Source organism: Oncorhynchus keta, chromosome 3 (genome assembly GCF_023373465.1).
Source record: "Oncorhynchus keta strain PuntledgeMale-10-30-2019 chromosome 3, Oket_V2, whole genome shotgun sequence".
In the NCBI taxonomy this organism is placed as follows: domain Eukaryota; kingdom Metazoa; phylum Chordata; class Actinopteri; order Salmoniformes; family Salmonidae; genus Oncorhynchus; species Oncorhynchus keta.
The window spans coordinates 3873044-3887975 of NC_068423.1; the positions used below are offsets into that span (position 1 = coordinate 3873044).

Genomic DNA, 14932 nt, shown 5'->3' on the forward strand with positions numbered 1-14932 from the left:
TAAAAAGAAGACGGAGAAAAGGCTATGATGAGAAATACAGCCGACCAGCACTAGCTATTGTTAACTACCTAGCAAATCAATACTCAGTCACAGTAGCAATATAAAATTGGCAAAATTATATCACGGTACCCTATACATTTTTTGGACACATTACTACATAAATAGTGAGCATTTAAGAACTCTGGGTTGGACTGTCATTTTGCAACCACGCGTCATGTGTAGACATGTTTATGTGGTTATTATGAGATGAGACTTGACAACTAATATATTCTTCCAGTAAAAAGTTATACATTCAACAAACAAGATGTTTCTGTAGTTAAGTTTAAAACTTTATTTTTTTTGGTATTTTCCATATTTTTATTATTATTATTCATAATTTGCTATAAGAGAGAGGAAAGGGGAAGGGTGGGTTGATACCGGGTTAAAGTAAAAATACAATCTCCTCTTTTATGCCGTTCCGTTCACTCCTCCTTTTTGCGACACTCAACGATTTCTGAGCAAGTGTTTGTATTTCTTCTGTCCATTCGCCCAATATCAAGGAACTTAAACTAAAGGAGTCAGTCTCAAAGCGATTTGATGTTGTCAAACGTTGTGTCCTTCGCTCATTTGGTGTCCATGTCTTTTCTCTCCACTATGATGATCTCATGTGGTTGTGTCTTTTGTCTTTAAAATGGAAGGAGCTGGAAGAGAGAACGGGACGAAGGTTTGGATTGGGTGCGGCTTCTGTTGGCGCCGCTTATCATCATCATCCTCAGTTGGGCTATAACCAAGGCTTTAGCAACGATGCAGCTGAGAAGTGTAGCTGACCAATGAGGTCTTGCCGCTTCTCCCTGCAAGCCAATCACTGTGTCACGTGATTGTGTCACTTCTTGGTCGGGTGTGGTCATGTCCAGAGGGCGAGGGGGGGTGGACCGTTCCAGAGGGACAGTTCTTTTGGAAGGGGAGAACAGAGGAGCTCAGTTTCCAGGAGGGTGGAAGGGAGAGGGGTGCGTCTGTACCTGCATCGCTGTGGGGGAAAAAACAGAAGGAAGAATTGAGTATCGATTAACACAATATTACTATGGATGAAAAAATAAGATGATTAGTAGTGTTTCAGTTCAAAAGGCCACCATTCACCCATTTGATATTTATCGAGGATGTAATAGTACCTTTAAACAAAATATTACAAAAGTACTTTTCAACTACAGTCATCACAAAACACATTAGAAACCAGCATTTTAGGAGTTTCCCAGTTTTTAGGAAAGTTCTATATACACGGCCAACAACAAGACTGCACAAGACAATATATATGCAAAGAAGTCCAGATACTGCTTCTCCAATAGAAATCCCAGATGACGCTTGTAGGTGATGTCATGGCAGCTAAACTCATATACAAAAACACATCCTAGGGTCCAACGGAGTCGCTCTGAACTGTGCATGTGCAAACCCGTCAAATGAAAAGGCACTTATTCGCTATAGTTTTTGACAAATGTAAACGTGTCAGTTTGTAACTAGTGATGACATGTTCAGCTACTTAAGACATTGAATCAGGGGTGAAAGTAGATTTAATTTCTTACTGGTACGAGACACGCAAGCACGCTTAATTACACATTGAATCCCTATTAATTTTACATGTGATCTTTCTATAAATAAAAGGGGCCAATGTGTCACATTAGGATAAACATTTCAAAATGTTTTGAAACAAAAATAAAAAAGGATTTTCATGCAGTTCCACATGTACTTAGAGGAATATATAAAAGTGAATATATTCAAATTATCCCATAACTCAACCTATACAACAACATAGGCCTAGGACTAAACATCCTTTAACTTTAAGCAGGGTTCATAAAGACTAGATGGAGATCTTTTCTAAATGAAACGTTGAGTATTTATCTAAAGTTATCATTGGTAAGTCAAATTCAAGAACTATCAGGGACTTTTTCGAGAAATTAATTGTAATTTTCAAGGACCTCAATGTTATATAATTGTGCATTCGGGAAGTATTCAGACCCCCTTGACAGCCTAATAATGACAAAGCAAAAATAGAACCGGAAATATTTAATTTACATAAGTACTCATTTACATAAACCCTTTACTTTGATGAAGCACCTTTGGCAGTGATTATAGTCTCTTGTCATCTTGGGTATGCCGCTACAAGCTTGGCACATCTTAATTTATGGAATTTCTCCCATTCTTCTCTGCAGATCCTCTCAAGCTCTGTCAGGTTGGATGAAGAACGTCGCTGCACTGGCTGGGCCACTAAAGAACATTCAGAGACTTGTCCCAAAACTACTCCTGCATTGTCTCGGCTGTGTGCTTAGGTTTATCAAGAGTTCAAAGCTGTCATCGAGGTTACTTTGAAGAATCTCAAATATAATATATATTTTCATTTGTTGAACAGTTTTTTTGGTTACTACATGATTCCATATGTGGTATTTCATAGTTTTGATGTCTCCACTATAAAGAAAAACCCTTGAATGAGTAGGTGTGTCCAAACTTTTGACTGGTACTGTGTGCCTATTGTAATGACATTCAGCGATTGTATAATTGAATTGCATCCACTGTTTTCCGCGCACGTCTGTCACTCACCTCCTGCGTCGTCTCGATCTCGGCCACTCATCTCTGCCTTGGGAAAATGTAAGTGTTCTCGTCGAACCACAACACAAGTTGTAGCGTATACCACCCGGTTTCAAGTTAATTCACTCATTTCATGCGGTAATGTAAAATAGTGATGTAATAGCCTAGTTTTCTTGTTATTTTGTATTAATTGTGATCGGCTCACGTTTTACCGGATACGGCGTAGCCCCACTATTTATTTTGCAGGGACGCCGGACCGGCTTACTCTTACCCCACGCTGAATCAAATCCAGGTTGTGCCTTTAGATTTTAGAGAAAGTTAACAACAAAGGATGCATTTTTTCACTTCCCAAACCCCGGTCTTTTTGCACTACGGAAATGTCGCGCCCCCTAGTATAACACTCCGATTACCTTCTCTGCACTAATACAAGCTTAGGGAACCTTCATACCTTGTGGATGTCCTATGTAGAAGTGTTGGTGGGCCCCTTGTTGGAGGCCGTGTTGGGGGTGCTGGGAGACTTGTCCAAGGCCATGCTGGGGGGGCGGGGCCTGGAGCATCACTACCTGCGGGTGGCCGTGTTGGCCCTGGTGGTGGGGTCCCTGCAAGGCCCCTTGGACGTGAGCCTACGGAGAGGGACCAGGGACATGCAATATGCAGAAACGTACATAAAATGTGTCACACGATATGTAAAAAGACATGGATCTGCCTAAATATAAACATTAGGACATTGTGTTCTTACAATCACTCTAAATTCCTTATTGCTTGGGCATAGAATTTGATGGACAGTTATGCTTTTTCATTTTAGTCATTTATCTGACTGATCCAAAGCAATTTAGGTTGAGTGCCTTGCTCGAGGACACGGAGACAAACGTTTTACCTAGTCGGCTCGGGGATTCGAACCAGCGACCTTTTGATTACTGGACCAACGCTCTTAACCACTGCCACCCATTTTGGATGGAATTGAGTATTTTTTTTTCACCCTAATGAACAGAAGCCAGAGTAACTCCAGCAGTGTAAATGTACCTGTGTTATCTGCCCCAGGCCGGGGTACGTGTGCGGGATTCCCTGGTGGCCATGCAGGCTGTAGCCCTGAAGGGGGAACGAGCCCTGGGGCGATGTTTGTCCCGGGGGCATATTAGAAGGGGTGGGGGCTGAGAGCGCCCCGGAGTGATATAGAGACTGGGTTTGGGGTCCCGACTGGGCAGAGATGGAGAAGGAAATCATTAGCATAGGATAATCTTAGAGAAAAAAAAAGCTCAGACTCAGCAATATGACGTGACCACGAGTAGTAGTGTGAAACAAAGATACCGCAGATTGTGATAGCCGTGTGACGACAACAGTTGAGAAGATTCATCTCTTGCTTCACGCTCTTTGTATTGAAAGTCAGCCCACTTATCCTATCGCTGTCTGAGTATACCTTTAACATGGCCCTTCAAAAGGCCCAACAACACTGTATGTCGATAAAAGAAAACGTGGCCAAGACAAAAAGGGGTATGTTCTAGAACTGGTATACGGTCCGGAGAGGGATGGTGAGATTTGAAGCTGTGATGAGGGGGTGTTGGTTTTACCTGTCCAGGGCTGGGGGCGTGCTGCTGGGGGGGTGGTTACATGTAGGGGTGCTGGAGGGCCGGGGCTGGTGCACTGCACCCTGGTGATGGGAGAACGACTGGGGGGCTAGAGAGGGGCGAGAAAGAGAGAGCTGAAGACACTTTCCATGATAAATTTCCCAAAACAATGATCCAGTAGCCTGGTACAAGATGTGTTTGGCTATACAGCACAAACAGCAAACAGATCTTGGACTAGGCTACCCCCCCAAAAAACAATGATCCAGTCTAAATCCAGGATCCAACAAGTTTTGGACTCACCATAGATACCCTGCTGTGGCACCAGAGGCCCCTCACCTTGGCCGGGGAACTGGGGGCCCCCTGGAGGGCCCATGACCTGGGGGTGACTCCCTCCCTGGCCCAACATCCTCGCACCGCCCTGCAGCATGGAGTACATCGGCTGGGGAAGGGAGAGCGGGTTAGACACATAGAGAAAGACAGAGACATTGTTTTCAGTATCTGACCGCTACAGTTATGATGACCAAAACTGGATAACCAATAAGGCAAAGGGAGGCAGTTTGATTCAAAACTCTGGGGATAGGAAATTGAGGTCTGACACCCCCCCCACAGTACAGCCATAGACACGGACAAACACACACCTTCCCACCCACCTTCCCACACACTGACCTGTCCTGGGTAAGGCGTCATGGCCTGGATGACCTGCTGCTGGCTGTACTGCAGGTAGGGCTGGGGGTAGGGCGATGGCACCAGGGGGGCTCCGGCTGCAGACCCTGCCGCCTGTAGCATGGCTTGCGGCGGGCCAGAGTTGCCATGGTCCGAGCGGGGGGCCCCCAACCCTAAGCCTGGGGGAGACCAAAACATGACTGCATAACAACATTGACAGGGAGGGGAACTCTGACGCACTAGCAGATATGAACATGCTTTAAAAAGAACAATAAAGAACTGATTTGATCCCCAGGGTGAAATTACGTCACATGCTTACGATTGAAACTTCGGAACAAGGATAAATTCACTACTAGTTTTGCCCGACATTCAACTTTACTATTTTACCTTAATTTAACTAGGCAAGCCAGTTAAGAACAAATTCTTATTTACAATGACGGCCTGCCCCGGCCTCCCCTAACCCGGACAACACGATGCCAATTGTGCGCCACCCTATGGGACTCCCGATCACGTCCGGTTGTGAGACAGCCCGGGATCAAACCAGGGTCTGCAGTGACGCCCCTAGCACTGAGATGCAGTACCTTAGACCGCTGCGCCTCTCGGGAGCCCCTCTTTGTAATATCTTGCCAACTCAGACTGACCATAGTAGTTGGCCAGACAGCACAAACAGATCTGGGACCAGGCTAGAGTATGTCAAGGTGTAAACAATGCATGCACACTGGTAGGGAGTCGTAGAGGAGGCGTGCAGAGCGTGCATACCTTTGACTCGGGGGTATTTCCCCTGGCAGACTGTAGACATGGTATACTGGTACATATGTGGAGGCTGGAGGGAAACAGAAGCCAGGAGACAAGAGGTCAATACGAAGATACAAGCCGCATTGGCTTTTCAATGAGGGGATTTAGGCAATTTTAACATGAACTTGTACTAGATCCTAAAATGAGCTCAAACAATATCGTAACACTGTATATAGTCACACACTACATCACCACTGGTGAAACTCAAGTATAGCATTGACTATAATTAAGCAATAAGGAACAAGGTGGTGTGGTATATGGCCAATATACCACGGCTAAGGGCAGTTCTTACGCACGACTCAACGTGGAGTGCCTGGATACCACCCTTAGCCGTGGTATATTGGCCATATATCATAAACACCCAAGGTGCCTTATTGCGATTATAAACTGGTTACCAATGTCATTACAGCATTACAAATTAATGTTTTGTCATACCCGTAGTATACGGTCTGATATACCACGGCTGTCAGCCGATCAGCATTCGGGGCTCGAAACACACAGTCAAGTATAATATTACCAATAATCCCAAAGCCTCGCATTCATACAAACAGGGGGAGCAGTATTTGATGGGAAAACAGAATGTCCCACAGCATGCAGTCAATTCAATCGCAGTGTCAGAAGTGTGTGTGCGTTACCTGTACAGAGTGGATCTGGGAGATGTAGGAGAGGTAGGGGGCGTTGTAGATGGGACCCTGGCTGCCTGGGTGCTGCAGCACCACCGCAGGGCTGGGAGGGGGTGGCCGGGGGGGCGTGGGTGAAGGGTTGGGCTTCGTCTGCAGACACAGAGGGAAGGGGAAGAATCATTTATATTTGTTTGGTAAGTAGATGTCTAGGCAGTGTTTGGTACACTCCAGGGTGAACTTTCCCCTCGATACAGATAAGATCAGCTTCCCCTCCCCCCAATCTAGGGATGGGCACGTTTATTTGAATATTCGATATCTCCCCAAAATGAATGACATTATTTGAATATTGAAATGATTTCAAATGCCCATCCCTACCCCAATCCTAAATCATTAGTGGGGAAAATGTAAAATGGACACAAAAATAAGTGTCTACGGGCAACTTTACCCTACAACAGGGATGGGCAAATGTATTATTAAAAAAAGTTGAGTTAGAATTAGTAGAATACACACGGTGCAAATGTTTTTCTGTTGATTTTTGCGCAACAGCAATCTCTTATGTCAGACAGCTAGGTTTCCATCCAATATACAACAGATTTTCATGCAAAGTTTAAAATCTGCATAAAATATGCACATTTTCCCAACAGAGATGTGTTTCCATCAAACGGACTTATTGCGAATAAAAGTATGTGCTTGATGACGTTGCGCACATAAAAATCAAATTTGCGGTTAAAATCCCCATGTACCGAATAAAAAAAATACAAGTTAAATGGTTTCCATCGCATTTTCAACTCTGATGGTTGTGTCACAAAAACAAATGTACCCACTCTGGTCTTGGCACGTGCGCTCTAGCCAACAGCTCGCAGATACAGTGCAGGTAGGCAACTAACAGTGGCTGTGAAAAAAGTATTTACCCTCTTTCTGATTCTCTATTTTTGTATATTTTTGACACTGAATGTTATCAGATCTTCAACCAAAACCGAATATGCAGTGTTGGGTCCATTTTATTTCTGCCGGAAACCTATCTCGTCCAAAAAGTTGATTCAAGTTTGCCAAAAGCACCTGGATGATCATCAAGACTCTTGGAATAATGTTCTATGGACAGATGAGTCAAAAGTATAACGTTTTGGACGACATGGGTCCCGTTATGCCTGGGCGAAAACCAAACACTGCATTCCACAGTAAGAACCTCATACCAACGGTAAAGCGTGGTGGTGGTAGTGAGATGGTTTGGGGATGCTTTGCTGCCTCAGGACCTGGACGACTTGCCTTAAAAGAAGGAACCGTGATTTCGGCTCTGTATCAGAGAATTCTACAGGAGAAAGTCAGACCACCCGTCTGTGAGCTGAAGCTGAAGAACAGCTGGGTCATGCAGCAAGACAACGATCCAAAACACACAATCAAGTCTCCCTAAAAATGGTTCAAAAGCAACACATTTGAAGTTTTAGAATGGCCTGGTCATAGTCCAGACCTCATCCCAATTGAGATAATGTGGCAGGACTTGAAACGAGCAGTTCGTGCTTGAAAACCCACAAATGTCGCCGAGTTAAAGCAGTTCTTTCTGCATGCCATAGTGGGCCAAAATTCCTCCACAGCGATATGAGACTGATCAACAACTGAAAGGAAAGCATTTGGTTGGAGTCATTGCAGCTAAAGGTGGCGCAACCACTTAATGAGTAAAGGTGCAATTACTTTTTCACACAGGGGAATTGAATGGTGCATACATGTGTTAAAATAAATAAATTAAGTCTCCATTTTTTTTGGTTATTTGTAAACTCAGGTTCCCTTTATCTAATATTAGGATCTGGTTGAAGAGCTGATAACATTCAGTATCATTTTTTTTCTTCAAAACTAGAGAAACTTAGAAAGGGAGCAAATACTTTTTCACAGGACTGTACATTATGAGATAATTATGGATAAGAGTGATATTCTTGTTATTTGTCAAACGGCAGCGAAGCATCGATCATCATGTCACAGAAATAGGACCCTCGATATTTTATTGGAAAGAAACATCACATGCAATTTCGCCACCCTGTGAAGTTCATCATAACTTATTTCATCTGTGGCCTAGTACACTGCATGGCTTTCCAAGTCGTAGTGGGAGAATCACACGACATATCATCGCGTGACTCCAAGTCGACTTCAATATGGCGGTTATTATCTCAATATTATATCAATATAAAAAGGCATTTCCACCACAATCTCGCATAATTCATTTTACTGGACACACAAAAAAAAAAGAGCCCACCAGGTCGAACGAACAAATTGTCCGTCTGCATTTATCAAATTGTACCGGCATAATTCTTTTTCCATCCACATGAAGTGGTTAGATAGAAACCTGGTTAGACACTCAAAAAATGCAAAACACTTAGGGTTCTCAAAAAAAAACGTCTGACTGCATGTGTGGGTACGCGGACCCACGAGCCACTGCGGCCCCTCATAATGAGTTTTTGTGGCCTTCCCCCCCCGATCGAAGTTGCCCATCCCTACCCTACACCATTTAGTGCGTAGACCTCTAGACATCGTTTGGTACATAGGCGCATCTAGAAAGTGTTTCGTAGTATAGATACAGTAGATAAGCAGACGCTTTTAACCAAAGCGACTTACAGTCATGATGTGTGCAAGCACCATACTCTACCAACTGAGCCACACCTCAAGAAAAAGTCATCGTTTGGTTAGTAGACATCAAGACATTTTAGATCCTAATTATTTTGCTCTTCTTGACAGGTGTCATTACACCTTCTTTGCTTACCAGAGTGAGCGCGATTTTGTTTGGGTTGAACTCTTTGGCGTTGGGATTCAGAGTTGACTTCCTGACTTGACTGAGAGTGAGAGAGAGAACACTGTTAGTACTGTATACACAATGATATCCACTGCTCTGTAACCAAATCCATCTATAAACCAGAAAGTAGTGCTGGGCGATGTGCTTTTTGAGGTAGGTTCAGTTTAGATTATTTTTTTAAATGATCCCGGTTATTGATTTAGGTTTAGATCATTTTAAACATAAAATGCATGTAGTATGTCAGTTGAATGCTTTAACAGAATTAAACTATTATTAAAAGTAGTGACTGCCCATTACTGCTTCAATAAAATATTTATAATTTCTATAGAGTGGCTGTCTATGTATACTTATGACTGCTAAATACCAACTATCAATCACTTAGATTATGTATTTTCAGGGAGGGATACCTCGTGGGGCAACTGCTCTTTATCCCCCTCGATCGCAAGTCTTCTTTCTCTTCTCTCCATTTCAGTGTCTTGACAAGTAGACGCGCAATGGATTATGGTCATTGGCTAAACTATGTTGAATTTTGGCCTGTTGGGGACTACAACTCCACACTACATTGCACAGTTTGGGCTTGATCTGATTCATCTCTAGATAAACTGCATGTTGAGCTCACAGAAGAAAAAAAAACCGAACTAAATTGAATTCTAATAATTGAACCGACTTTGGTCAATTCGTTTTTTTTTTTTTAAATGAAAAATAACTGACATTTTGGTTAATCGCTCAGCAGTACCAGAAAGAATTCTCCTTTCAGTCTTCAGCAAAACTCACTCAATCACACCCTCCACTTGCTCTGCCTTCTCCTGTCTGGACTCCTCACTTCCTGGGGTCCTGGCTGACTGGGATTGTCCTGGCAATTGCCTGTCTGAAATGGGGCTGGCGGTGGTAGCGGCTGCGCTGGAACTGGGCTCCTTGGCGGGGTCCCCTGAGGGGGAAGCGGAGGGCAGGGAAGTACTTTGGGGGGCGAGGGTCTGTTTGGAGTCTGAGGTGGCGGGGCTGGGGTACGAGGGGAAGGACTTGGCCGTGTCAGAGGGAGATACCGCTGCAGCACTGGAGCCACATCCGCTGGGCTGAAGCTGAGGAGAATCACATCAAATCAATCTTTATTTATATAGCCAATTCATACAAAGCAAGTGCAACCAAATGCACTCTATGCCAAAAAGAAAGAAACAAGAAGGACTTGCATTTCTAAAAATACATTTCCAAGTTCATTTACAAACACATGTTTAAAAGGGTTTAACAGTAGAAATGGGTTATAAACTAGAAATGTAAGTCATTTATTTCTGACTACTTATAAACGTGAATAAACTCAGCAAAAAAGGAAACGTCCTCTCACTGTCAACTGCGCTTATTTTCAGCAAACTTAACATATTTGTATGAACATAACAAGATTCAACAACAGACATAAACTGAACAAGTTCCACAGACTAACAGAAATGGAATAATGTGTCCCTGAACAAAGGGGGGGCCAAAATCAAAAGTCAGTGTCTGGTGTGGCCACCAGCTGCATTAAGTACTGCAGTGCATCTCCTCCTCATGGACAGCACCAGATTTGTCAGTTCTTGCTGTGAGATGGTGGAAGAGTGAGGTAACAAGGCAACTGCAGGTTCCCGGACATTTCTGGGGGCCATGGTAGAACCCTGACATTCCTGTCTTGCAGGAACTCACGCACAGAACGACCTGTATGGCTGGTGGCATTGTCATGCTAGAGGGTCATGTAAGGATGAGCCTGCAGGAAGGGTACCACATGAGGGAGGAGGATGTCTTCCCTGTAACGCACAGCGTTGCGATTGCCTGCAATGACAACAAGCTCAGTCCGATGATGCTGTGACACACCGCCCCAGACCATGACAGACCGTCCACCTCCAAATCGATCCCGCTCAAGAGTACAGGCCTCGGTGTAACGCTCATTCCTTCGACGATAAACGAGAATCCGAACATCACCCCTGGTGAGACCGCGACTCGTCAGTGAAGAGCACTTTTTGCCAGTCCTGTCTGGTCCAGCGACGGTGGGTTTGTGCCCATAGGCAACGTTGTTGACGGTGATGTCTGGTGAGGACCTGCCTTTACAACAAGCCCTCAGTCCAGCCTTTCTCAGCCTATTGCGGACAGTCTGAGCACTGATGGAGGGATTGTGCGTTCCTGGTGTAACTCTGGCAGATGTTGTTGCCATCCTGTACCTGTCCCGCAGGTGTGATGTCCGGATGTACCGATCCTGTGCAGGTGTTCTGCACAGTGGTTTGCCACTGCGTGGACGATCAGCTGTCCATCCTGTCTCCCTTTCTTAGGCGTCTCACAGTATGGACATTGAAATGCATTGCCCTGGCCACATCTGCAGTCCTCATGCCTCCTGCAGCATGCATAAGGCACGTTCATGCAGATGAGCAGGGACCCTCCTGGGCATCTTTCTTTTGGTGTTTTTCAGAGTCAGTAGAAAGGCCTCTTTAGCGTCCTAAGTTTTCATAACTGTGACCTTAATTGCCTACCGTCTGTAAGCTGTTAGTGTCTTAACGACCGTTCCACAGGTGCATGTTCATTAACTGTTTATGGTCCATTGAACAAGCATGGGAAACAGTGTTTTAAACCCTTTACAATGAAGATCTGTGAAGTTATTTGGATTTTTATGAATTATCTTTGAAAGACAGGGTCCTAAAAACGGGAGGTTTCTTTTTTTGCTGAGTTTATCTGTCCAACTTGGTCTGGTCCTGCTTCTTGAAATACCACCAGCCCAGGACTTGACAGAACAATTATTTTCACCAAGAGAATTTAGACTCAGAGGTAATTGCAGATTTCTCGTTTCACACACGGCTAAGGAGCAGCGACAGAAGTCTTACCCTGAATTCTTTGCCGAATTTCCGCAGCTCTTCAATTTGTGACCTTTGCTGAATGGAGGGAGCTGAGAGACAAGGGGGAGAGAAAGGATACAAAAAAAGTTCTCTAGCAGGGGAGAATGTAATGTGGGTGTGTTTGACTGCACTTTTCTTTCAGACAGCACCTTATGGCAAACAAACAAATGCTTTTCGACAGGAATACTCTTCTCATCTGCGACAACAGCTAATTGACACACTAACATGCACACACTTTTTGAGGTGAGACCCCGCGACAGCAAACAGTTAAAAATAGGGAGTGGCCACCAGCCATCCTACCGACCAGAATATCTGCCATCATTTTCCAATGGTGTCGACATGTTGAATCAGCGCAAAGAAAGTCCCCGCTCAACGACACCCAGCAGGTGCTTTAACCATTCATTGTCGAGGCGTGTCTGACCTCTAATACACACAAGCTCCCTCCCACAAACACACATTTCACAGACACACACCTTTACTCTTGCCATCTTCCGTGGTGCCTGGACTCTCCGCTGATCGTTCTTTGGCAGCCATGCAGAGGATGTCGTTCACTGTAGAACAGACAGACAGAATGAGAGACAGAGATATTTTTTTTAAACACACAGGGGAACAATAAGCCACTGGAAAACCCCAACCACTTGAACAGATTCCGACAAAACACCTGTCTGGTTCTTGTACAGGTGACCCTGTCCTGACGACAGTTGGGGCCATTTTCATGACTTAATATAGACTCGATAAGCAAAGTGAGAACAAATGGAGACCGGAGATTTGCTTTCAGCCAAATGTATGAAAGTTTGTTTTTATAAATACTTATTATCATGAGCAATTTCATTGTCGTCACTACTACTTCAACTACTTCAACTGAAAGAGCTGCAAAATCTGGACCCCTACAAATCAGCCGGGCTAGACAATTTGGACCCTTTCTTTCTAAAATGATCTGCAGAAATTGTTGCCACCCCTATTACTAGCCTGTTCAACCTTCAACCTCAACCTCTTTCGTGTCGTCTGAGATTCCCAAAGATTGGAAAGCAGCTGCGGTCATCCCCCTCTTCAAAAGGGGGGGACACTCTTGACCCAAACTGCTACAGACCTATATCTATCCTATCATGCCTTTCTAAGGTCTTCGGAAGCCAAGTCAACAAACAGATTACAGACCATTTCGAATCTCACCATACCTTCTCTGCTATGCAATCTGGTTTCAGAGCTGGTCATGGGTGCACCTCAGCCACGCTCAAGGTCCTGAATGATATCTTAACCGCCATCGATAAGAAACATTACTGTGCAGCTGTATTCATTGATCTGGCCAAGGCTTTCGACTCTGTCAATCACCACATCCTCATTGGCAGACTCGACAGCCTTGGTTTCTCAAATTATTTCCTCGCCTGGTTCACCAACTACTTCTCTGATAGAGTTCAGTGTGTCAAATCGGAGGGTCTGCTGTCCGGACCTCTGGCAGTCTCTATGGGGGTGCCACAGGGTTCAATTCTTGGACCGACTCTCTTCTCTGTATACATCAATGAGGTCGCTCTTGCTGCTGGTGAGTCTCTGATCCACCTCTACGCAGACGACACCATTCTGTATACTTCTGGCCCTTCTTTGGACAATGTGTTAACAACCCTCCAGGCAAGCTTCAATGCCATACAACTCTCCTTCCGTGGCCTCCAATTGCTCTTAAATACAAGTAAAACTAAATGCATGCTCTTCAACCGATCGCTATCTGCACCTACCCGCCTGTCCAACATCACTACTCTGGACGGCTCTGACTTAGAATACGTGGACAACTACAAATACTTAGGTGTCTGGTTAGACTGTAAACTCTCCTTCCAGACCCATATCAAAGTTAAATCTAGAATTGGCTTCCTATTTCGCAACAAAGAATCCTTCACTCATGCTGCCAAACATACCCTCGTAACTGACTATCCTACCAATCCTCGACTTTGGCGATGTCATTTACAAAATAGCCTCCAATACCCTACTCAACAAATTGGATGCAGTCTATCACAGTGCAATCCGTTTTGTCACCAAAGCCCCATATACTACCCACCATTGCGACCTGTACGCTCTCGTTGGCTGGCCCTCGCTTCATACTCGTCGCCAAACCCACTGGCTCCATGTCATCTACAAGACCCTGCTCGGTAAAGTCCCTCCTTATCTCAGCTCGCTGGTCACCATAGCATCTCCCACCTGTAGCACACGCAGGTATATCGCTCTAGTCACCCCCAAAACCAATTATTTCTTTGCCGCCTCTCCTTCCAGTTCTCTGCTGCCAATGACTGGAACAAACTACAAAAATCTCTGAAACTGGAAACACTTATCTCCCTCACTAGCTTTAAGCACCAACTGTCAGAGCAGCTCACAGATTACTGCACCTGTACATAGCCCACCTATAATTTAGCCCAAACAACTACCTCTTTCCCTACTGTATTTAATTCATTTATTTATTTTGCTCCTTTGCACCCCATTATTTTTTATTTCTACTTCGCACATTCTTCCATTGCAAATCTACCATTCCAGTGTTTTACTTGCTATATTGTATTTACTTTGCCACCATGGCCTTTTTTTGCCCTTACCTCCCTTATCTCACCTCATTTGCTCACATCGTATATAGACTTGTTTATACTGTATTATTGACTGTATGTTTGTATGTGTCGAACTGCTTTGCTATATCTTGGCCAGGTCGCAATTGTAAATGAGAACTTGTTCTCAACTTGCCTACCTGGTTAAATAAAGGTGAAATAAATAAATAAAACTACCACAGCCTGTCTCCACTTGTTTATAAATATAGTTTGTTGATTGATACCATTCTTCGTACCGTCGATGGGGAAGAGCGGGGCGAGGCCTGATGTTTTCTGGGAGGGCGTGGAGACAGATGACGTGTCAAGGTAATGCACCGAGTCCTGCGAGCCAGATTTCGGGGAGCGGGAGGCTGAGGGAGGACAAGACAGAACAGAGGTCAGAATGAAAGACAATGAGATGTTATAAATGGTTAGCATTTTGGCTGTGTCTGAAATGGCACACTGCTCCCTTTAAAGTGCACCACTTTGTGCCATGGCACCCTAGTACCTATATAGGCCCAAAAGTAGTGCACTGTATAAAGTTGAA

The 14932-nt window shown here is 44.4% G+C and overlaps 1 protein-coding gene across 1 annotated transcript in view; it reads right to left on the reverse strand.

The window, feature by feature from the left end:
- Positions 1–304: 304 nt before the first annotated feature.
- Positions 305–14932, reverse strand: part of LOC118363975 (ataxin-2-like protein) — a 54524-nt gene continuing 39896 nt past the window's right edge. The window contains 14 exon segments of the mRNA XM_035745255.2: positions 305–1006; positions 3005–3179; positions 3580–3758; positions 4121–4162; positions 4165–4230; positions 4422–4560; positions 4788–4963; positions 5544–5607; positions 6215–6352; positions 8952–9021; positions 9756–10060; positions 11819–11880; positions 12304–12381; positions 14643–14756. Coding sequence (XP_035601148.2) covers positions 957–1006; positions 3005–3179; positions 3580–3758; positions 4121–4162; positions 4165–4230; positions 4422–4560; positions 4788–4963; positions 5544–5607; positions 6215–6352; positions 8952–9021; positions 9756–10060; positions 11819–11880; positions 12304–12381; positions 14643–14756 — 1658 coding nt within the window. The 3' untranslated portion in view covers positions 305–956.